Source organism: Rissa tridactyla, chromosome 2, assembly GCF_028500815.1.
Source record: "Rissa tridactyla isolate bRisTri1 chromosome 2, bRisTri1.patW.cur.20221130, whole genome shotgun sequence".
NCBI classification, from domain to species: domain Eukaryota; kingdom Metazoa; phylum Chordata; class Aves; order Charadriiformes; family Laridae; genus Rissa; species Rissa tridactyla.
This window is the reverse complement of record NC_071467.1, coordinates 158,550,718-158,573,653: the sequence shown is the minus strand read 5'-3', so window position 1 is coordinate 158,573,653 and position 22,936 is coordinate 158,550,718. Positions and strand designations below refer to the sequence as shown.

The 22,936-nt window shown below is 49.3% G+C and overlaps 1 protein-coding gene across 1 annotated transcript; it reads right to left on the bottom strand.

The window, feature by feature from the left end:
• Positions 1-4,293: 4,293 nt before the first annotated feature.
• On the bottom strand, positions 4,294-14,888 carry SHH (sonic hedgehog signaling molecule). Its single transcript, XM_054191714.1, has 3 exons — positions 14,366-14,888; positions 9,216-9,477; positions 4,294-5,174 (listed from the first exon to the last, which is right to left on the bottom strand). Exons 1-3 carry the CDS (start codon positions 14,672-14,674, stop codon positions 4,468-4,470), a joined length of 1,278 nt encoding a protein of 425 aa, XP_054047689.1. The 5' UTR covers positions 14,675-14,888; the 3' UTR covers positions 4,294-4,467.
• Between the last annotated feature and the right edge of the window lie 8,048 nt (positions 14,889-22,936).

Sequence of the window (22,936 nt, the reverse complement as noted above, 5' to 3'; positions counted from 1 at the left end):
AGCTTAGGAAATCTAGTGGCCCCTTATGGCTTGCACTAATGAGTAAAATAAAATGCTCTTTCTGATTTCCTTCCCCCTGTAATTGAAATAGATGTTGGATTGGAGCTGCAAATCTGCTGCCCAATTATCGCCCAACTGGGCTGATTTACACCGCCTGCTCAACCTCGGCGTGATGTGGAATGCTCAGGAGGGCCAATGTAAATATATTTATAGCCCAGTAGGATATGCTGAGCTCTTAATATAGGGATAATAATATTATATATGTATACACGTATGTGCATATGTATATGAAACGATATAGCTAAGCAAACTTTCGTATGTGAGGGCACAAAGAGCTGCTGGCTGTGGTACAGCGTGGCTGCCTGGCTGTGAAAGACGTGGTTTACTTCAGTGCTTTGTTTGGATTTTAATTACATAGTGAACATGATCCTCTTTTCACTGGCGTGTCCAAGCTTCCCTTTGGTTGGTTTACCTGACGTCTGAGCACCGGGGCACTGCGTGAAAGACCGGTCAGATAAACACGAGCTAGCCCCAGTCTCATTAGGGTCACTTCTCACGTTGGGTTGGATGGGGGAGGCTGGGGAGGACACACAGCCACTGGTGGGCTGACCTTCAGGGCATCTCTGCCCCCCAACAAAACCCTGCCAAATGAGTTGGCTTTGCGGAGCCACGAGGTATTTCACAGGTAAATGCTAGACTGTCTACGTGGCTCTAGGTGGAAGAAGAGGGAGGACGCCACCATCCCATGAGGCGGCAAGGGCACAATTCCTACTGTGTTTGAAGGTTCCCATGCCAAATCCCACAGGACCAAGCGCTGGGCTCCCCACAACCCATTGCAATGTCACCAGGGTAAAAACCACGGAACTGAGAGTGTGCGAGAGGAATGCCATCACATAACAGACATTTCAGGAAGTCTCTGTAATTTCTTTAATTATTCAGACAACAGAGCACAAGGATAATAGCTTCAAGTACATTCTTATACATTATTTTAACAGTAATAGATATGTATTTAGTCATAAACTATTCTGTAGCCACCACTATGTGTACATTTTATACAAACTATTGCCGTACTCAGACCCTGAAAATGGACAGTGACATTTCCTAGACGTTTTGCACAATGTTATGAGAGTACATCCTTCATACGAGAGCTGTAGCTATAGGTTGGATCGGTCCATCTAACGAAGCACTTCTAATGCATACCACGGAGGGGTGATCCGGACGTGAGGCGCCGAAGGAAGAGATGGAATAAATATATGGTGAGAGGGAGGCATACAGTCACACAAAATACGTGCGATGGAGAACACGGCACAGCATTTCTTTGCTTGGCAAACAGGTTGATCATATTATAAGACAGCATCTCAGCTTCTCTCACACTGCAAAGCTCTGAGCTTGTCTCAGACTTTCAATGAAGATTAAACGTGGCAATGTCTCGTATGGTCCCTACTGGGGCACGTACCCTCCCCTGACACAAGCATGGGCTCTGGTCTAAAGGATCTTTTTCATTTTAGTTACCATTTAGACCAAAGCCCCCAAGCCAATGGCTTAAGGTCTATCACTGATATCCGTAAACACCTCCACCGCCTGACCTCTGGAGAAAGTAGGCTCTGACACAGTCATTTTTTGACCATAAAGGGCTTACAAAATGCCAGCCACTGTTCAGAGACAGAGGTAAGAGAGCTCAGATGCCCAGACAGCACCATACAAAGGCCATACTCTTACAGCAGAGACTCATTTGTTCCACGATCACATTTTTACGTGCCCCAAACCAGGCCCCGATGTACCAGCAGACCCCAAAGACATGAAGGTGGCAGAGTCCGAGCCAGGGTGGGCAGCAGGTCCACGGCACCCACCAGGCAATCCGCAGTCCCCCGTGATGCTCCACATCACGTGGGCATTAGGGTGGCTTGGTTCCTGTCCTAGTGGTTCACACAGGCACTGCAACACGCAGGCGGTTGTACTGAATCTCACCATCATCAAGCTTCAGAGCATGGAGGTGACCATGTGAAGCTGCCGAGAAGCAGAGACCACATCCATCTGTTAGGGCTTGACACGGGGTGCTTGTGCCCGGGGCTCAGCCACCGGATCCTGGCACCGCTCTGGAAGATCCCAGGCTTTGAGCGTGGAAGAGCGTGTTCTACACTCTCTGGAGGTGGCCCCAGGCAGGGACATCCCCGGAGACCAGCTGGAGCTGCCGTCCATCTTGGTGGAGGACGTGGCTGTGTCTCTGGAGCAAAAGGTTGCCCGATGGATGAACGTCCTAGGCCGGCGAGTAATGAAAACCGAAGAAAAGGTGAGAAGACATTCAAGGAAAGCTCCCTTCTGGCACGGTCCTGTCGCAGACGCGCACACACACGCACACACAATGTTTTGCGAAATTTTTAAAGGGATCCTGGAAACCCTTTGGGGAGGAGCACGCGGCGCAGCAGAACCTCACTCATCGGCACCCGGCCAGGACAAGCCCCTTGGTGGGGCTGGGAGCTGGGACCGGGCAGGGGACGCAGTACTGGCCCCACCACTCATCTAAAACACATCTCCAAAACATTCATCTATTGATGGCTCAGGATGGACTGTGATGCATTACAGCTAAGGAATGTCTCTTAGAATAAATGAATAAATTTTTATGCCTTTTTTTTTGTTTTGCAAAGGATGTTTTGTTCTTTTCTCCATGGCCACAAGCCCCACATCTTTATTCCGGCAAGGTGGCCAGTGAAATCCAGTGGTGATCTCCTTCTTCCAGCATCAGCCGTATGAAAGCCAGTTAATTCACCAAAGTCAGTGTCGCTCCCCCAGATTTCCATCTTCCGGGCACCCAAATTAAAGCCGATTAAAATCCCGGTGCTGCCGCAAGGTGAAGGCAGCTGCCTGCCTTCAGGTTAACATGCTTCAAAGGGCAAACTTGATTTAACGCCCTCAGAAATCAATTTTAAGAGATGTCTGTGATCTCTGGACCAGACCGGGAGGTGGACCTGGAGCCAGGGCTGGAGCTGGAAGAAGGAGCATCACCTGAGCACAGACGAGGAGCCGGGGGTCCTGCGAAGGGAAACCGCGTCTCCCGGTCACTCGTGCAAATAAGTGAGGTTCTACTGTTAGTACAAGAGATTCCAGGTTACGCGCAGGTGTGATGGATTCATTTCCCTAATTAAAGTTCCAAAATTAAAAGTTATAAGCAACACATCTAAACAAAATAACGGGCACTCCTTTAGGCATCGTGTTTCCTAAATCAATAAGCAAAAAGGAAAAAAAAAAAATGGGATGCACCAGGAACTCTTAGTTATTATATACTAACCAGACTGTGCATGGCACATTTTATTTCTATAAAACTATTAAAACTATTACAAAATATTCAAAAATACATTTTAGTAAATTTACAGCAGTTATTTCTCAATTTATTAATGCAAAACATCCTTTTCTCCCCTCTGTACAAACTACCATCTCCATCGTCACAGAATTGCCGCCATGTGCGCTTTTTAAAAAATATTATTTTCTAATAAATTTTTTTTTTGAAGTTAAAAATAACAAAGTTTCTTACGGTTTTTGCAAATAAAAAGTTTGTGTAACAGTCTTGACTTCCATGAACGTGGCCAAATGGTGTTTTTACAAAGCAAAACATGGAAAACAATACAGGAAATGACATTACATTTGAAACTATTTAAATTAAAATAATATATTCTCATATTTTACACTATTTCAAAAAACGAAATGTGATTCAGTTAAGTATTGATCTCTCAAAAAAATCTAATTTACAATTCTGTGTATAAAAATATAATTTACGGACCCCCATGAAGTTTGTCTTTTTTTTTTTTTTGTTGTGTATTTGTTTGTTTGCTTGCTTGATTTTTAGGCTTGCTGAAATGAAGGAGCAATGTCATGGAGAGATGGGAAAGTACAGAATTTTGCTTTCTGAAAGTCAGGACACACGTGACATGTAGAAAAATAGACTCTGCGCAGTTTTGCTTGGCCTCACAAAATAATTTTTTCCCCTGTGAGTACAGTTCACATGATAATAAATTATCAAAGAAACTATTTAAGGCTCTTGAAGGTCCGGTTCATATCATTTAAAACATCTATTCAAAATACCAAAGAAATAAATATCCAGGAGAGGAGGAAAAAAAATAATAAAACAACAAACAAAACAACAAAACAAAAGAACAAATAAAAATATATATATATTTATAAACTAAACAGAACAGAACTTCCCGGGGTCTTTGTTTCCCTTAAAGTCTACTTTGGACTGTCCTACTTAATTATTATTATTTTATTATTATTATTTTTAAGTCTTAATCCGTGCTCTCTTTTAAAAATATGTAATTTTTTTTTCGTTTAGGTTTTTCTTTTCTTTTTTTTTTTCCTTTTTTTTTCTCCTTTCTCTCTTTTTTTCTCTCTCTTTCTCTCTCTCTCTCTCTCTCTCTCTGTGTCTCTGTCTCTCCCTCGGTGGCCGGCGGGTGGCCGGGGCAGTGCGGGATGCTCTCAGCTGGATGGCACCACCATGCCCAGCGGGTGCAGAGAGTCACTATCCAGCACCCAGCTGCCGATGCGGTAGAGGAGACGAGAGTACCAGTGGATGCCGGGGGAGGCGGGGGCACCCTCCGGAGCCCCCCCTGCGGAGGGGCAGAGGGCGGCCAGCATCCCCTGGAGCAGGCGGAAGGGAGCGAACGCCCAGTGCGCCCAGCTGTGCTCCTCGATGACGGCGTAGCAGGAGGCCAGCACCCGGTTGATGAGGATGGTGCCCTGGGCGGTGAGCGGGGCGTACGCCCCCGAAGCCTCCTCCCGCAGCGAGACGCTGTGCACGGCCGCCGGCAGCAGCTGCCGCCCGCCCTCGCCCAACACGTAGACCCGTTGGCCCGGCCGTACGCGGCTGGCGAAGAGCGCCTGGCTGCTGGGGGTCCCCTCCTGCGACTGGTTGTGTTGGGGGGCCACGAAGAGGAGGTGGGCGGCTGTCAGCAACAGCCGGGCCCGGGGCTGCCGTGTCTCGATGACATAGAAGAGCTTGTGGGAGCCGTCCTCCCGGTCGAGGAAGGTGAGGAAGTCGCTGTAGAGCAGCCGGCCCTCTGCGTCGGCCGCCAGCACCCGGTCCCCGGGGCTCAGGTCCTTCACCAGCTTGGTGCCGCCTTGCTCCAGGTGCACCGTGGCCGAGCCAGGGAAGCAACCCCCCGATTTGGCCGCCACCGAGTTTTCTGTGCAAGGAGAGAGGCACAGAGAGGTTAGTGGGGTCACCCACCAGGCCGGGGCATAGGGGTATGGGGACATGTGCCGCTTCCCTGACAGCCCAGACCCCCCCAAGAGGCACAAGTGCAGGATGTGGCCTTGCTCCCCACTGAAATTCCTCCATCCTCATCTATGAACTTGCCCCGTTTGCACTCAATGGGTCAAGGGAGAGTCCCCCTTCCAGATTTCTTCTGGTGCATCTCACTCTGGGTTAAGAGTTACAGGGGCCCTTTGTCTCATTGAGGAAATGGGCCAAAATGTTTTCCCTGAAAAAGCTGTTCCAGGACATGGACCTGTTGGACCAAGTCCAGAGGAGGGCCAAGAAGACAATCAGAGGGTTGGAGCACCTCTCTTATGAAGAATGGCTGAGAGTTAGGGTTGTTCAGCCTGGAGAAGAGAAAGCTCCGAGGAGACCTTATAACCCCTTCCAGTAAAGGGGGCTATAGGAAGTATGGGGAGGGACTCTTTATCAGGGAGTGTAATGATAGGACACGGCGTAATGGTTTTAAACTGAAATAAGGTAGACTTAGGTTAGATATTAGGAAGAAATTCTTTACTGCGCGGGTGGTGAGACACTGGAACAGGTTGCCCAGAGAAGCTGTGGATGCCCCATCCCTGGAGGTGTTCAAGGCCAGGCTGGATGGGGCTTTGAGCAGCCTGGTCTAGTGGGAGGTGTCCCTGCCCATGGCAGGGGGGTTGGAACGAGATGCCCTTTAAGGTCCCTTCCAACCCAAACCATTCTATGATTCTATAAATCTCTTCTGGAAGAGCTTCCCACTTGCAAACTGCACCCAACACCTGATGTTGGATAACTCGCAGGCTTTCAAAGATGAGTGGTTCTGCTGGGATAAGGTTTCACCTCCTCTAGGCAAGTGTCTCTGCTCACAATGCTTTGGGTCCCCACATAGCTCTTATGCAAGGAGCCCATGTAGGGCAACAAAGAGTAGAGAGCTGGAGGAGGCTTTGCCCCGAGGAGCACACGGATTTGCCCATTGCCCCACTGGAAAGAAACAGCCTGGATTTTCTGAGCCCCGCTCCACCAGCCTGTGTATGACCCTATGCTGCCCCCCAGCACTCCAGCCCTCCTGCTCGGCACGGCGGCTGCTGGGGCATACATCACCCTCTGGGTGTGTGGGGCATACATCACTACCTGGCATCCCCAGAATTCCAGTTCACTCCTCTTTCCAAAAAAACCGCCTCTCCCACCCCACTGGAAGGAGGATGCTGTTCCCTGTCCCAGGGCGCATGGTCCCTGGGCAGCACCATGCCTGTGCCAGACCCAAGCACATCCCTCCTTCACCTCCTCCTGCTCTCGGAGTGACTCAGAATTTAGCTACTAAATGCTGTGGCTCTGCTGCTGCTTTCCGGTGCTCCCAAGAGGAATAATCACAGGTTTAAAGAGAGCAGAAATGGTGCCAAGACTTTTAAGTCTCTCTTGCAAATACCTTTCTGGAAGTTCAGCAACGTGTAGGGCGGTGGAGGATCTCTGCCTTTCTCCAGGCTGGTTTCTGACTTAACCGAGGGACTCTGGGGTGTTCCTAAAACCTCTGATTTTGTATATATGGGGTTGTAGCCCACGGTATGTCATGGTAGCAAGTGTCTTTTCTACAGCTGTTGACATTCCACATGCTTCCCTTGCCCTCCCCTGGTCTCTCCCAGTTACTCCCTATATCAGTTTAGAGTCCTGGTGATTTATCTCCTAAAGGTGGTCAGGTTTTATATTTTGCCTCTGCGGCTGGTAGTGAAGCTCTTATGATTTAAATAAATCCTCAGAGCGTCTCCTAATGACTTTCTCAGGAAGGACAGGAAAGGCAAAAATTAGACCGTTATTGATTTGCTAACGACTTTATCACTTCTCCTTCAGAAATGAAGCAGCGAGATCTCCAAGGCCTCTTCAGGGAGGACATGGCAACAAACAAGCTATGTGCTTTGTGTGGAGCCCTCCGCTAGCAAACTACACCTTCCTACAAGCCGGCGGTAAAGGTCTGGCTTGAGCTTTGTTTGCATATTCAGGGACTTGATGAATAGATCTAGTAGTGTAGCAGCTCTACAAACATGCCAGTGAATTGGCAGAGGTGTGAAAATCTGCTTCTTTGAGCAGCGCTTGTTTGGGTTCTCTAATTAAAATCCAATAAAGGATCAGCATTGTCATTCTGATTCATGTAATAAATGCAGACACTCTTGGAAGAGAGGACACTTCCATTTTTTTCCCAGCTTCTTCCCCCCCTTTTCTCCCCCTCCCTATTTGTTCAGGTGCAGAAACCCTATGTGCCAATTCACACACATACTCTCCAAAAAACCCAGGACCTTCCAAGCACTATTTGCACAGCAGAGCCACTTTTCCAAGGCACTCAAGATGTGTATTTGAATTTTAAATGTAGAAGCTTGCTCTAAATACTTGCTGTAGCGCATTATCAATGTCCCTTTTACCACCCCTGCCTCTCCCTCCTCTGTCCTGGTGACAATAATTCAGGCCTTGGGGGAACTCTTCTTTGCATTCCAGTCTCCGGGATCATACTTTTTGCAAACAGAGATCTAGATAAAGAATCTTCCTGCCTGGCTTTATGGAGTTTAATCTTCTCATAAGATGCTCTGTCATGAAACGAGGTTTGGACAGTTTGAAATCAGGCTGAGCGGGTGGAATTCAAGCCTGCTCCCTGTCAGCCCGCGTAGTACAGTCACACGACCCCGCCTGACACACTCTAAATATTGCCCCCGAGTCCGTGTGTGCCGAATCTCAATGAGCAGCTTGGGGTTGCTCCTCTCCTATGAAATACCCGTGGGGGTGGATTAAGGGGTGCGCTCGGGCTAAGGTCACCGTGCGCCACAATCGGACACCTTGCTCTCTAAAGCCCATCTTTGCTATTGAAAGGGATGTTTCATATCACCGCGCGGCTGACAGCTTTGCAGGGCCTCTTTTGGGCTAGAAAGGACCAGGGAGCTGAACAAAAGCAGTAGCGGGCACTCAGGACAAAGCCCGAATGGGCCGGGAGAGGTGCTACCTCGGCTCAGCCCCTGGGGAGCTTCGGGCGGGAGTGGTGGGATGAATCCCTCTTACAGTTCAGGCATGGCCAGGCCAGGCCAGTTTTGCCGCTGTGGGGCTGCTGGTTTCGAAGCAAACGGCTATGTTTAAAGACAGCCCATTATTCTCTTTTGCAACCAAGTGTTTCTTGACACTTCCAGTGGGCTGCTGGCCTAGAGGATGCTGTTAAAAAGCGCTGTAGCTGCCATACAGACAGGTGGTGGTGGTGGTGGGGTGGCACTTGCCAACCGTTTTGCTCCCCCAAAAAAGTGTCAAGTGTCAAGAAAATTAACTCGGCGAGTCGGGGATTTCTTGCGAGCTGTTCCCGGGTTGAGACAGCGTGTGGCGTTGTAAGCACAGGGGAGGGAAAAAAATTTTATGTATGTGTATCCCTATCTGGGAATTTCCTAGCGGCTACCGCTGAAGAAGGCAGGGGACCACGTTCCTTATTTATTTTCCTGGCCGGCTCCCACTCGGAGATTAGCGATCGCGAGTAAGGCGTGCAGCCAGCGGGGCGGCTGGAGACGGCCACTAGTGTTTGTGTTGAACATGCTCTTTGGATGGGGAAAGCATCGAATCCCACGGGGGGAGGAGAAGGGTGTGTGGCTGCGGCGCAGCGCTGGTGGGAAGGCTGGGCAAGCAAATCACCCAGAGAAAGGTGCTGTCAAAAAGTGCTGCAGCTGGCTGGGCTTTTCCACCCCCGATTTTTCCCCCCTCTCCTTCCTTTCCCCCACCCCTGCGCCGGCGGGATCGCTAAGAGGCGGGGGGGGGGGGGGCGGGGGGAGAGGTAGACTGAGCCCTCGGGGGCTCCGCTCCGCATCCCCGGAGGAGCCCCGACGGGGCGGGCAGGGATGGGGACCCTGCGGGGACGGGGAGAAGGGAGCCGGGCGGCACCGGGCAGGGCGGGGAAGGCTCTGGGGGGCTGAGCCGTGACCTGGGGCTGTCCCCCCACACCCCGACGTGTCCTTGGGCAGGCTGCCCGCCTTACCTGCTTTGACGGAGCAGTGGATGTGCGCCTTGGATTCGTAGTAGACCCAGTCGAAGCCGGCCTCGACGGCCAGGCGGGCCAGCATGCCGTACTTGCTGCGGTCCCGGTCCGAGGTGGTGATGTCCACGGCGCGGCCCTCGTAGTGCAGGGACTCCTCGGAGTGGTGGCCGTCCTCGTCCCAGCCCTCGGTCACCCGCAGCTTCACCCCGGGCCACTGGTTCATCACCGAGATCGCCAGGGCGTTCAGCTTGTCCTTGCAGCGCTGCGGGGATACGGGCACACGGGGAAGGGAGCATTGCGGGGGGTGCTGCAGCCAGGGGAAGACCCCCCTTCACCACCTACCCCCCCCAGGGCCGCATCCTGCCCTCCCTCCCCAGCCAAAGCGGTGGCAGGTTCCCCCCTCCCCCAAAACGCGCCGCAAGATGGACCGAGTCAGGGCTGAGCGTCTTCTCCCCCGCTGCCAGGGAGGGACGGGGAGGCAGGTGAGGAGGAGGAGGAGGGTGAAACATGGGGACACGGAAGGAAGAGGGGGCGAAACACCACGAAGGCCCACCGGGAGGGAGCAGCCCCGTCCTCCGGCATCTGCCGCAGGGACAGGGAGACACCCCCCCCCCGTCCCATCACCGGCGCTGGGACGTGAGTGTGGCGGTTCAAAGCCACCTGTACGGAGGAAATTCCTGCCTTTAAGTGCCCTGTCCCCTTCCCGAGACCAAAGTTTCTGCCGAGAACAAACACTCGCCATGTATCTCGGAGTCACGGATTCCCCCCCGGAATGTCTCTCCGGGTCTTTTCAGCTCTAATTCTGTGTTGAAAGGGGGCTCAATACATGTTAACAGCCTTTATGTGCTGGAGGGAGGGGTGTTTTGTTGTGGTGTTGTTTTTTCTTTTTTTTTTTTTTCTCGCTCCCTTCTCCCATCACTCATTAGAGCCCTCAAAGCAGCATGGGCTGGGAGCATTCACTCCGCTTCAAACATACATTCGCGCTCGCCTACAAAGCCCAGCAAATCCATACAATAATATAGCTCTTAGTGGGAAGATGAAAAGCAAGGGAGGGCCAAGGAGGGAAGTTAAGCGAAGCAGGGATGCTATGCAAGCTAGGAGACCCTTTGTGTGAAGTGAGACGTTTTCCAACTCCGTGGAGAAGCACTACAGGGTTTTCCATCTCCCCTCCGGAGCCACAGGCCTTCCTCGGGGCTAAACTGGGCCCTGCAGCACCGGGGGCCCGCGGGGACCGAGGACATGAGGGGGGCGGGATGAGGGGGGAGGGAGGGGAAGAGGGGCTGCATCTCTACCTGAAAGGGGGGCGAGCTCTACGTGAAACCCTCAGAGTCTGGGGGGGAGGGATTCCTATCTTAGCCAGGGGAGGGATAAAACAAGCCGGCGACAGGGAGAAACGACTCGCAGCCTCCCCCCCCCCCCGCCCCCGAAACAGGAAATCAGCACCGAAAGCATTGAAAACCGTTTGGCCAAAAGTACGGAGCTGGAAATACACAAGTTGACAACTTTTTCCCCCCCTTTTTGAGAGGAAAATAACTCGTGGATATACACCATGGGGCCCGTTTGATGCAAATATCGATGTGGATTAAAGCCACGGGGGGATGCAGTAAGGTGCTCTTCCCTCACTTTTGCTGGCCTGACTGGGATGCTTGGCCTTCTGCAGGACCATTCTCCCCAGCGGGATCCCAGCAAGTCCAATAACAGACCGCACAGGCCCCCTTCACAGCTCCCAGAAAGGCAAAACCCCTCCATTATCCCGGCGACGCCACTTCTAGGGACGTGACAAGGTTGCTCAACAAGAAAGTTCCCCTGTGTCTATCAACAGCCATAAAAAGCAATTCCAGCAATACACAGGTCCCCGAGAGATATAAAACGCAATCCTGAGCTCACTTTGGACTCTGTGGCCTACCGTTTTATGGAAAGAGCCGGGTGTTTGGGTTTCGGCACCGTTCCCGGCAGCAAAGCGCAGCAGCACAAGGAAGTTGAGTTTGATTTATTTTTCCTCCTCTCTCCCTCGCACACCTGAGAGGATGGAAACGCTCCTCCACTGATTTACGAGGGGAGAGGGGGCGAAGGATCAAACGTCTCGGCTACCGATAAAGCGACAGCCCTGCGCCACACGGCGATGTCTTTGCCCCGCCGCTGCGCAGGCGAGCAGCGGGCGCGGAGCGGCGGGCGGCGGGGCGGGCAGCGCAGGGGGATCCCCACCGCTCCGGCCCTGCCAGCACCAGCTCCCGGCTTCAGGCGAAATAAAGAAGAAGAAACGACCTCCTAAAGGACTTTCCTCCCTTTTATACTGCCTGAGCTGGATTGTCAGAGTCAAAAGCCGTGAAGCCCAGACTATTTATTAATTCATTGGGTCGTGTGCCACAAATCAAGCCCAATTCTGTTCAGCCACCGTGAAGCTCAGCAGGGCTGCCTCCACTAACGCTTTGTGTGGAGGCAAAGTTGTTCAACAAGCCCTCTCCTGCCAGCTCCTAATCTCTTCACAAATGAATTGCTTGAAGGAAACACTTAACAGGTACCTGTCAGTGTAAACAACCTGGTGGGCTTCCTAAATGCCAAGTTGATCTCTAAATTCCTCACATCACGCACCGGTTGTGTGCCTGCATTACACGATTGCTATTTTATTTCATACAAATTCCAGCTTTATCAATACTGACCTGGCCTCCTTATCTCTCTCCCGGATCCAGCCAATGGCTGGGGTGGGGGGGAGGAAGGGGGGAGCCTTCAGCAAACTGCTGTTGTCACCTGCAAAGTTGAGAACCTGACTTACCTACCTCTGTTTGCGGTTTTTTCTTCAACATCCCCCCCCCCCCCCCCCTTCTGGAGTTAATATTAACTAGCGGCTAATGCATTCGGCAACTATTCTGCAAGTTTAACGATTCTATTCAGGGAAGATCTCTCCATGCTTGAAGGGCTCGCGAAGCAGGCGTTTAAAGGCTGGGATTTAACGAGAGGTTGCTGGCCGAGGGAGGGAGGGAGAGAAAAGCAAGGCAGGGAGGCCGGCGGCAGGACGGCACCTCGGGGCGCTGCGGACCCGGCCGTGCCCGGGGGAGGGTGGGTAGGGGCAGCCCCGCTCCCCGCCTCGCCCAGGGGTGCCGGAGCCCGGCTTGTTCCCCCCACCTCGCTCCCCTCTTTGCCGCCGGGTACCCAGCCTTGCGGCCTCCCGGTCCCCGCTGCCCTCAGCACACACCGCCGCCACCCCCCCCCCCCCCCCGCTTTGTGTCTAAGGCACGGCAATAAGCACTGAAGGAGAAAGGAAAAAAAAAAAAAAGTATTTGTTTTCGTTTCGTTCGTCTGAGGGAAGTTGACAGAAGGTCAGGAGTTCAGACGCTGCCAGCTAATGCAGCGAGAGCGCGGCCAGCCGCGTAGCCGGCGCGGCGTGCCCCGGGAGAGCCGCGGGGCCGGGGGTCAGCCCGCACGCCGCCCCCCGGCCCGCAGCCCACCTCTCCCGGCCGCCTTTCCCCCCGCTCTCCTCGCCCGCCCTCCCCCCCCACCCCAGCGCCTTGCCCCGCTCCGCCGCCGCGCACACGCACCGGCGCAGCCGCGCAGGGAGGGATGCGCCGAGGCCCCGGCGGGAGCCCCGTCTCCCGCGGAGCCGCCGCCGGGCTGCGGAGGGAAGGGTGAAACCCGAGCAGCCGCGATCGATACGCGAGGGGGGAGTTAAGTGGAGCTGAAAATGCGAGAGATGCGGCTGGACTCGCCTCGCCGGGGCGGAGGAGCGCGGGTGCGCAGAAGGGGCGCGGAGCCGGGGTGGAGGAGGCGGGAGAAGGGGTGCGGGGGAGAGGATACAGACGGGAAAGCCGCGGAGCTTGCGCGCCGCTCCGCACCCCTTGCGCGGGGCAGCGGCGGGCGGAGGCGCGCCGCCGCGCTGGGAGGGAGGGTGCGATTTAAGGTGGTCGGGAGGAGATGGTGGCGGCCGCTGGTCCCTCGCCCCCGGGAGACCCGGCAAACGTGCGGAAAATCAGGCCGAGGAACGGGGAGAGTTTGGGAAATTCCACCCCCCCACCACCCGCACCCCCCCCCCCGCCTTTCCCCACGTCCACTCCCCGCCTAGTCCTTCCAGGCGAGTCCTGTTCTAGCACTGAAGGTGGGGCTTAAATGTATTAATATTAAAAAAGCGCTGTTGACCTATATTTGGAGGAAACCCATTTCCAGTGTCTAGATTGCATGTAGTTTCAGAAACTCCGGGATTGGCAGAGCAATTGACTTCACCGAGCTCTCTGTTGAGCATGAATAATAATTATGAGGTGACTCTCGGAGAGGTTCTCTTTCTCTCTCTCTCTTTTTTTTTTTTTTTTGCATAAAATGGTTCCGCAATCTGATTCCACCCGAGATCCAATATTTACCCAGTTGTAAACCTTGTGCCATCAGATTTTTTAAAACAGAAGGTGATGCAATGCCGATAAGTTGCAAGTCCCTCCCCTATGGAAGTACCAGAGCATTGGTGGCGAGCATCCTTAAAGAAATATCAATATATTTACGCTCTGATGGGCACAATTGCAAATGATGGTATTGCAATACGAGCTATATAATACGGAATCAGGAGAGGAATGGTCGATCCGGCTTCAGCTGCCTTTTGTGAGTGCACGACTGCATGCCTACTAAATTTAGAATACGCTCGCGAGAGAAAAAATAATAATAGTAATAATGAAGGCTAAAATGAAATGAAGCAAAAAAAAAAGAGAAATGAAATAAAAAAAAAATTATATATATATATAAAATCAAGTCAGCAGGCGTAGCAACGGAGGACTGCGTTTGTAATAATGAGTGAGTGGCCTGGCGGTCACTATACACTTGGGGTCCTCTGAGCTGTATGCAATTCGTTTGATCAAAGTGCATCCTTGGGGACAAATGCAAACAGCAATCTCTAACCAAGTTACAGGGAACGCCATGGCACGGTAATGACTGTAAGTATCACACAGATTCCCCCACCAAATAATCTACATAGCTCCGGCTCCAGCCCCTGCTAACTTGTCTGGATAGATGGTATTTACATTCAATGGGGGAAACTAGCCGAGTTTGGAGGGGCGGGGGGAGGAGGGGGAGAGGGAAAGGGGGGGGCTTTCAAAAATACTAAGACAGATGCGTCCTTTAGGATTGCTCAGAGAGGTTAACAAACACAAATACAGGTATCTCTGTGGCTCTACCTGAGTCATCAGTCTGTCAGCTCCCGTGTTCTCTTCATCCTTAAAAATAATGTCAGGGTTGTAATTTGGGGTTAGTTCTTTAAATCTCTCGGAGTTTCTTGTGATCTTCCCTTCATATCTTCCACTGGCCCCTAGGGTCTTCTCTGCCACATTGGGAATAAACTGCTTATAGGCTAAAGGGGTCAGCTTTTTGGGGTGTCTCCTTTTTCCAATGCCCCTGCCTGGTCCACAAGTCAGCCCAGAGGAGACTAAAAGAGCGCAGATGAAGCCCACCAAGAGAATTCTTGTCAACAGCAGCATTTCGTCCATTGAATCCAATTACTTCAAAGCTCTCTGTGCCTATCCCTGGCTGTCTCTCTAGAGCTCTCTCTCCTCCTATGTCCTTGTCTGCTTTCTGAATCGTATACTATCCACCGATCCCTAGCAAGACAGGTGCTGGAATGGCTGGCTTTAGGTCGCTGATAACGGAACACATCGGAGTTTGGTCGGGAGACAGCAATCGAGAGACAAAAAAAGGGTCTGATTTTAATGGTAGCAAAGCAAGACGCTTGTGAGAGGAGTCTGCCTTTAGTTCTATATTATAGCTGCCAGGGCCGAGAGCTGATTGGCCAAGGCGAGACAAGCTTGTCTTCTGATGTTTTAACCCTCAAAAAGGCAACAAATTCTTGAAAGATTTTTTTTTTTTCCTTTTACCTGAAGGGCTTAGAGCTGAGAGGGGTGGAGATCGCGCTTTCTTGGGATAACATCAATTACACGCTGGTGGGGTTTTTTTTTGTTTTGTTTTGTTTTGTGTTTTTTTCAAAAACTTTCTTGGCAGAATGGTACATTTGTCAGCAAGAGGAACAGATGCCTGTGTGAAAGAGAAAAAAAAAATAATAAATAAGATTAGCAGGCTGCTTCAGTGCAAGTCAAGTTTCTAAGGGCAGTTACGGGTAAATAAAATGCCGAATTATCGGGGAGCCGTGCAAATAGAAACGTATTGGGGAAATATTAACGCCCAGGGTGGGAATAATGCCATTTAAGAGCGCACCCGCCTAAGTGGCTTTGTAACAGGTTTCTTCCCCCTGGAAAGGGAGATTGCTTTCCCTCCTAAAGACACCCATTTCTAAATACACTCGCCTTTTAGCTGATAAATGACTACTTTAAAGGCAGAAACAAGTAAGTCTGATGCGAGGCGGCAGCTATATGAAGTCAGCTTGTGTGACTTGTGTGTCACACAACTGCAATGTGGAGAGATCTAAATGGCACTTTAAAAACAAACAAACAAAAAAAAACCCCAAAACACAAACCCAACAGGACTGTCGCCCACTTTAAAATAATGCTATATATTCAGAAGTGCATGAAAAGTCAACTGATTAAAAATAGATGGTCTCCTGAGCACGCTGGGGCTATATTCTTTGTTTCTTTGGTCGAAGTCGAAGAGGAGCGTTTTAGACTCTTACACCTCCTTGCGGGGTGTCATTAAGTTTTTAAGAAAAGCACAGTGTTGAAAGCATCCGCAAACACAATTAACAGAGATCGATCCAAGCAAAGTGAATGGAAAGGGGATAAGTTTAATGTTAAATTAATTGTTATCTCATGCAGCGTGGCAAGTGATGTCTTTATCCCGATCTCCAAAAGCTACTAATCAGACAAAGGTGTTGAGAGACGAGCAAAATTGCAGAGATGGGGCTGATAGAGCAGGTTAGACAGAAAAGCAGGGTCCCATATGAACAAACACTTTTCTGCTTGTAAAGACCTCATTTACTTTTGCTCCTAAGAAGATACAATTTGTCCTAGGATCTAGAAACTTTCAGGAGTTTTTTAGGAGTTCTTAAAAACACCAGGACGACATGCTGAAGTAATTCAAAGTCCACTCTCTCAGAAAAAAAAAAAAAAAGAAAAAAAAAAACACCCAAAAAATCAACTTTATTTAAGTTTTTCTTTTTCTTTTTTTTTTTTTTTTAAAAAAAAGCTTTTTGGGGCGAGCAATTATATGGGAGTTTTCCGGTCTGTGACATCGAGCTGAGTCGTAATCAACTTAAACCATGTGAAAATGGACTTTAAAATTAGTTTTTAAGTAGTAAAAAAGTTGTACATCCGCAAACTGTAGCAAGTAGAACAGCACGGACTTTTCAAGGGACAAAGTGGTCTTTTTACGTAAACTTTAGAAAATAGCCGAAAGAAGTGATCCGAAGCTCTCACACCGACTCTAACTGCTGCTCTCCCCTTTTTTAGCTTATCCTTTTCTTCTGCTACTTATGTTTCTTTGTAGAGTTTCAGTGAATCATTGATTTCTCTTTCCGAGCTGTAAATTTAGGAGTTTTGACTTGGGAACGGGTAAAAAGTGAGGAAGCCAGAAGCTTGGCTTCTAGGTTTTTATCAACAGTTGCAGAAACAAGTTGTATAACAGCTAAATACCTGCTTCATGCTATTAAAAAACAAACTTAAGTTTTATCTCCTCGTCTGCGTGCATGTGAGAAGACAGATACAAGGAATATATAATTTATACAAAAGAGGGTATGTTCTTTTGATGTGGTTGCTTAAACAGCATGACTTGATATAACAGTTGATTAAACAGTGCCAAGGAATAAAAGCTATTCTTAATGGTGTGGGATACTGCAAATCTTTTATCACCCCTCTTACCTTGTCCCCCTCCCCAGGGAAAGATGATCGATATCCCAGGCACTAGACGGGTGGACATCGCAATGAAGAAGTATAGAGAATAAGGATAAACTCCCCTCATTATCAGATTGCCATATGTACAAAGCAGTCACCCAAAGATTAACAGGAAAGGAAACGCAAAGAAGGAATTAATTAAATGCAAGTAATAAATGCTCGGGGAGGGGGAGGTGGGGGGGGGGGCAAAGGGAGAAATCAAGAAAAGTTGTAACTGTGGGAAGCTCGAAATCACCCTCCTATCAAATTAGATGTGAAAGAAAGCAGAGCTGGGGGGTGCGGGGAGGCTCTGCTCAGTTTCAGCGCAGGCTGGAGCTGGACGCGGCCCCGCCGGGAGTCGGGCGGAGGGAGCCGGGGGGGGTCGGGGGGGCGGCCGGGAGAGGCCGGGGGAGGCCGGGCCGCCGCTCCCGCCCGCCCGCCCCGCCGCTCCCCGGGCCTCCGGGATGCGCCCTGCCTCTCCTACCCACGTTAAGCTTTTCTTCTTTTTTGTTTTTTTTTTTTTTTCCTTTAAATACCATAGCTTCTGGGGAAAAATAACCCCCGATCCCCTCCACCCCCCCCCATATTCCCACCAGCGGGCAAAGGCAGCGGAGAGCGTTTCCCTCCGAGGTGTCCCTGTCCCTGTCCCTGTCCCGCCGCCCGCCCACAGCCGCCCGCCCCAGCCCCGCGCTGCTGAGGGGAGCATCAATGCCCTTTAACAACCCACCCCTTCAACTGTCCACCCCTTTAACAACAACAACAACAGCAGAACCCCCAAACGGAGCACCAACAGCAGCCACCCGTCGGGCAGTGATGCCTTCTTCAGAGGGATTCATCCCTTGGTTGTGGATGATAAAAACCAACGTTGCGTCCTGGTGTCCCCCAAACCTGTAGGCCGCCCTTTGGCTCCCTGGGGAAAAACGCTGGGGCTGGCCCAGTCTTCTGGAGGGGGAGCGAGATGCTCTGCACCCCTCTGCCCGTGCCACCACAAACCAAAGCTGCTGCTGTCCCCCATGGGGAGCGGCCCCCAGGGTGCCTTCAGGGCTGCCCAGGGTGAGGGTACCAGGGAGGGCCCCGCGTGCAATTTCGCTTGCTCCACAACCCCTGCCCATGGAGTGGCCACTGGGCTCCCTGTTGGTCCCCAAACTTCTGGTAGGGAGGTGGGGAGTCCCTTGGGTCACCCAGACCCCTGGTTCTCCTGGGTGCAGCAAGTGCCGCAGTCCCAGGAGCATCTACCGTTGACCCCACAGAGTCCTATTTTTCTTGCCCTTGTGCAAGCACATATCACAGCCCCATGGCCCAGCTTTCCTCGCTGATGTGGCAGCTCCAAGGCTCTCCCCACCTTGCAGGGCCACGCACGGGGCCATAGGGCCACAGTGGCCTGGGCCATCCCCACGGGGCCCAGGCTGAGGAGGGGCAGCAGTGGGTGCACCAGGACCCAGGCCAAGCTATTTGAGAATCTCAGCTATTATTTGTCATCTTTTTTTTTTTTTTTTTTTTTTTTAAATCTGGACTTGCTGCTGGCTGTTTGCTCTGCATAAAGCCAGGGGAAGGATCAGACCGCACTAGCGAGGTTGCTTGTTGGCCATTTTAAGCTCCCTGAGTTTTCTTGCACTGATATTTTCGCTGACGAATCCCAAAATACAGGAAGTTTCCCTCAGAACACTGGAGAGGCAAATTTTTGGGTCTTAATTACTTATCACACTGAACAGCCACCATTTGCACTCACACTTAATATAAGAGTTTTTAATAAATTATGCAATTTTAGAGTGTTAAAGCTTCATTCCCATAGCCTCTTCGCACCTATGATGTTTCACAAGAAATTTGGTACCAAAGTGATCATTGACAGAGAAGTAAATCACGAATAACTTCAGTGAAATCAGAGGTTATGCTGAGTAAAACTGGTGCAAATGGAAGGAGACTCGGGCACACTTTTCATCTGAAGCTTTGTTTGTTTCTTTTATATACCCCACCCTCCTTCATGAAGATGTTAAACTATTTTATTTAAAGGCATTGTTACACATCTCTCATTGCCTGCCCTGGTGGTATTGCAAAATCTACCTTTAAAATCAGCTTAGAAATTTCAGTTCAGAGTTACTGGCTGGCTGGCAACAATACCTTTACAGTGACAAGCAGAACAGGTCTTATTCCTTGGAATTGCCTTCCAAAAAACCAAAGCCCTGGCACCAACAAGAAAAATTAAGCTCCTAGTTTTCCACTTAGTTTTGTTTGTCAGCAAAATTTAGGGAGTCACGCAACTGAAGCCCAGTATCTGCGCCAATGTGCCCTTAGTCTGGCAGTAGTCTATAAGCATTTCTACTACAGGAAAAAATATTCTTTGCATATGGAGAGGCAGAAAATGGCAGAATAACTGTGTCTACATGCATTGATTTTGCAGTTTTCATATCCATCTGCTTGTGGATTAATGCTAATCGTGGGCTTGAATATGGCCAATAAAGCCATCCATCATACACGCAAAATCAACGTAGGCAGCATGATTCATAAGACATTGTTATCTATGTTTTGACTGTATATTTACTGTTAGCTCAAACTTTAAAGCAGAGTTTCCCACAGGATTCCTTATATCCTCAGCAGGGCAATACGTGGTGCCTGATTATAGAGTTACAGAGAGACTCTTAGAGTTCTCTTCTAGGTCTTTTTGCTTCTCCTTGAATAACCCAACATTTTCCCATACCGAAAAGCCCAGGTAGGAATGATTATAACTTTTTTTTTTTTTTTTCCCTTCCTGGACTGTGATCCGCATCCCTTTTCAGTTACTTCCTTCTGATCATGAGTGGGGAAAATCCCAACCGAGGTGTTTCTGTCCAGGCAGGGGAGGTGGGAGGGAAGCAGCCACTAGGGGAGCTCGATGTTGGGAGTAACCTCCCAGCATCTTCCTCACAGTTTGCACAGCTTTCTGCAGTACCCAGCAGAGGAAGCCTGGAAGCAGGTCTTAAATTTAAAAAAAGCAGCAACAAACCACAACAAATGGGCACGTTTTGAAGCTTTTTTTTTTTCCTTTAATAGCATTTTTTTATAGAATTTGAAAGTTATTTTCTTGTCCATAGAATTGTGAAGCGTGTGTGTGAGCCTATCCAAGTGCACGGAGGCGAGCACTAATCATGACACGTATTTCTCAAGTTTGTGATGATGCATAAAATTAAAAGATATTGAAATGTAGCTGCTCAAGCACCAGCCGTGAGCACGAGAATATCCAGTGTTCAGTCCCAGTTGTAAAGTTGACTTGCTTTCCTGGTCGTTGGCAGGTGACTTAGATCCAATGTTTGCATCACATAAACATTGTTAAGAATAAACCTTCAAAAGAAATCTTTTTCTTGTTGTTGTTGTTGTTGTTGTTATAAAAATTGTTAACTGGATTATTAATGGTTAGTATGTAAATTTGTGCTTTGGTTGTTTATCTAAGGAATTTATCTGGGCAATTGAGTCAATGATCATTAGAGGTTGTGGGTGTATGAAGAGCCAAAATAGATTTTTTCCCCATGCAGATCAATACCAGCAGGTTCTCACTTGGCTGTCTTGGGGTCCCACCTATTCTCAAATGTACCTCTGAGTATGAAGAAGCAATTTATTTTAACAGGCTTGCTCTCATTGCTTTCAGTACCAATGATTATTGAAGCTAATAAACGTGTTTAACATAAAAAAAGAGCCTATGTTTGATACATTGATACTCTCCACAAATGGCTAACGGAAGAATTACCTTTTAGCAAAATCTACATTTAAAGGTACTGTTTTCTGTTCAGAAAAAAAAAAAAAAAAGGCAGATAAATAAATAGCGTTGTGAAATGCAAGTAATGCTGGCTGCCTGACTTGCACTGCTCTTGCATTTCAGGGAAAAAGTGCAGAGTCATATTTTGGAATATGGAGTGATAATACATCTCCCGGTCTGTATGATATGACAGCCAGACAGGGGATGCTAAGAGAAACCTGAAGGCATGAGATAAATTCAAACTTCGCTTGCTGGCTCTTGCAGTGTGAGGTTGGCTTGCCCAAAGTACACAAACCAACAGACTGGATCAAGGCGCTCTGTTTGGGCAGAGATCAGAAACAAAGCTTGCCCTCTAAAGTCCACCTCATAGTCAGATCCAGCCATGGTAACCACTGTATTCACTGGGCCATGGTAGCAGGAGAGGTATGTGCATGATTGTCTTAGTTTTTCTTGTTTCCTTACGTTTGCAGACTATTTTTGAGCATAGTTTACATGTTTTCTTTCTTTTTTCCTGGCATATTTACACCCCAGCTTTTTAAAATGCTTTGTTCATGCCAGTCAGTTTAGCAATGCGCTTGTTAAAACAGTTCCTAATATATTGTATATGGCTGAAAATGACTTAATTGTTCTATTTCTTTCTGACCCCAATAAGAAATGTCCCTGTTACCGTTTGAGCCGCTCTCTGTTCACAAGCGCCTACATATATGTCACCGGGTGACTTTGAAACACTTCTTGGATACATCAGTTCAATTGCTCTTATTTATTTATTTAGATTTGTAATAATGACAGTAAATGGCCATCTGAATCAATCTGGGCACTTTGCAGTCATTAATACTGCAGCATCGATATCACATAACACAATTATAGTGCAATAAATTACCCATATGCCTCATCTGTTGCCCAACCAAAATAAGAGCTCCCCGTATCTATCACATTGCCCATTTATGTCCTTTCCCTCTAAAACACCTTGATAGTAAAAAAAAAAAAAAAAGGCTTTGAAATGTTCCTGAAAGCTTAACAAAACCCTGTCCTTTCCAATCCAAGAGGCAGATATGAGAGCTCAGGAAATTGCATGTGGGATGCTCCATCAGCTGATACATCCTCGTGAACGGAGAAGGACCCAATCCTCTGCACAGTCAACTCATGAAGTTACTTATATTAACATCAGAAAACCTCAGGAGAACCTCTTTCATCGATCACCTCTGCAACTGGGTTGTGTGACAGTTCAGGAAGTCTTCTGGTCACTCATTTCAAGCCTCGTGGGGCTTCCTATGCCAAAAACCAAAGCCTTGAATTTTGTGTAGAAACCCGTTCAAACTAAGTCACCAATAACGGCTGTGAAATCAGTGTGAAGACAGAAGTAGGAGCAGACCACTACACTCCACATCATCTTCAGTTTCCAGATTCGTTTCAGAAATGATGTAATGAATTTCCCATTTCATCAGCTTAATCTCCATGCGTGGAAGGTCTGGGTGCCTGTAGAAAGATTTGCATCTAGACCTCCCCCATCCTCTGTCAGGTGATGATGTAAGGAACTCTTTAGGGCAGCTTCTTCCTGGGTATACAGCAGCAGCATCCGTCATTTTTACCTCAAATGGCTTTCTGGAGCATCTTTCCTGGGGGGCCGGAGGGAGGAAGGGCTCTTGGGTGCAAAGGGTCCTTTGCGCAACCATGAAGCTCTGCGCTCCTGTGCTGTTGTGTCATGGGCTGGAAGGGGAAAGAAGCTAAAGTTGAACCAATGATTTTGCAAAAGCAGTAGCTTGAAATTTTAGTAATCCCTGGATTCAAGAAATCGGAATCCTTTTTCCAATTTCCCACAGGATCCCCTTAGAAAACCCATTAGGACAGCAGACTTGACCCTGGTAGGCCTTGATTCAAAGTCCTCTGGATTCAGCCGGAGCCTTTCTGTTGTTTTCAGTGGATTTTGCATCACTTTGATGTTAAGTCGGTTACATTTGTGTTGCTCAGAGCAAACTGCTCTTGGTGCTGTTAACAATTCCTCAGATTCATACATAAAAGCAGAGAGGTAACACAATGGTTTTATAGCATCAAAGTAGCATGCCCTGCTCAGGTCCCTGGTGAGATTTCTTTGGGTAACTCAACAAGCAGCTCTAGAGGGTAACAAACTGTATTAACTATTCATGCTAGATGGTTACGTCTCCTTCACGACTGCGGCAGCATTGCCCCAATCTGCCGCAACGTGACAA

Bases quoted from the DNA above. Each gene is read 5' to 3' on its own strand.
- SHH (XM_054191714.1), bottom strand. From the start codon at position 14,674: ATGGACGAAATGCTGCTGTTGACAAGAATTCTCTTGGTGGGCTTCATC. The intron at 9,478-14,365 runs GTAGAGCCACAG...GTATCCCCGCAG, and splicing joins CTGACAGACTGATGACTCAG to CGCTGCAAGGACAAGCTGAA. The intron at 5,175-9,215 runs GTAAGGCGGGCA...CTCCTTGCACAG, and splicing joins CCACTGCTCCGTCAAAGCAG to AAAACTCGGTGGCGGCCAAA.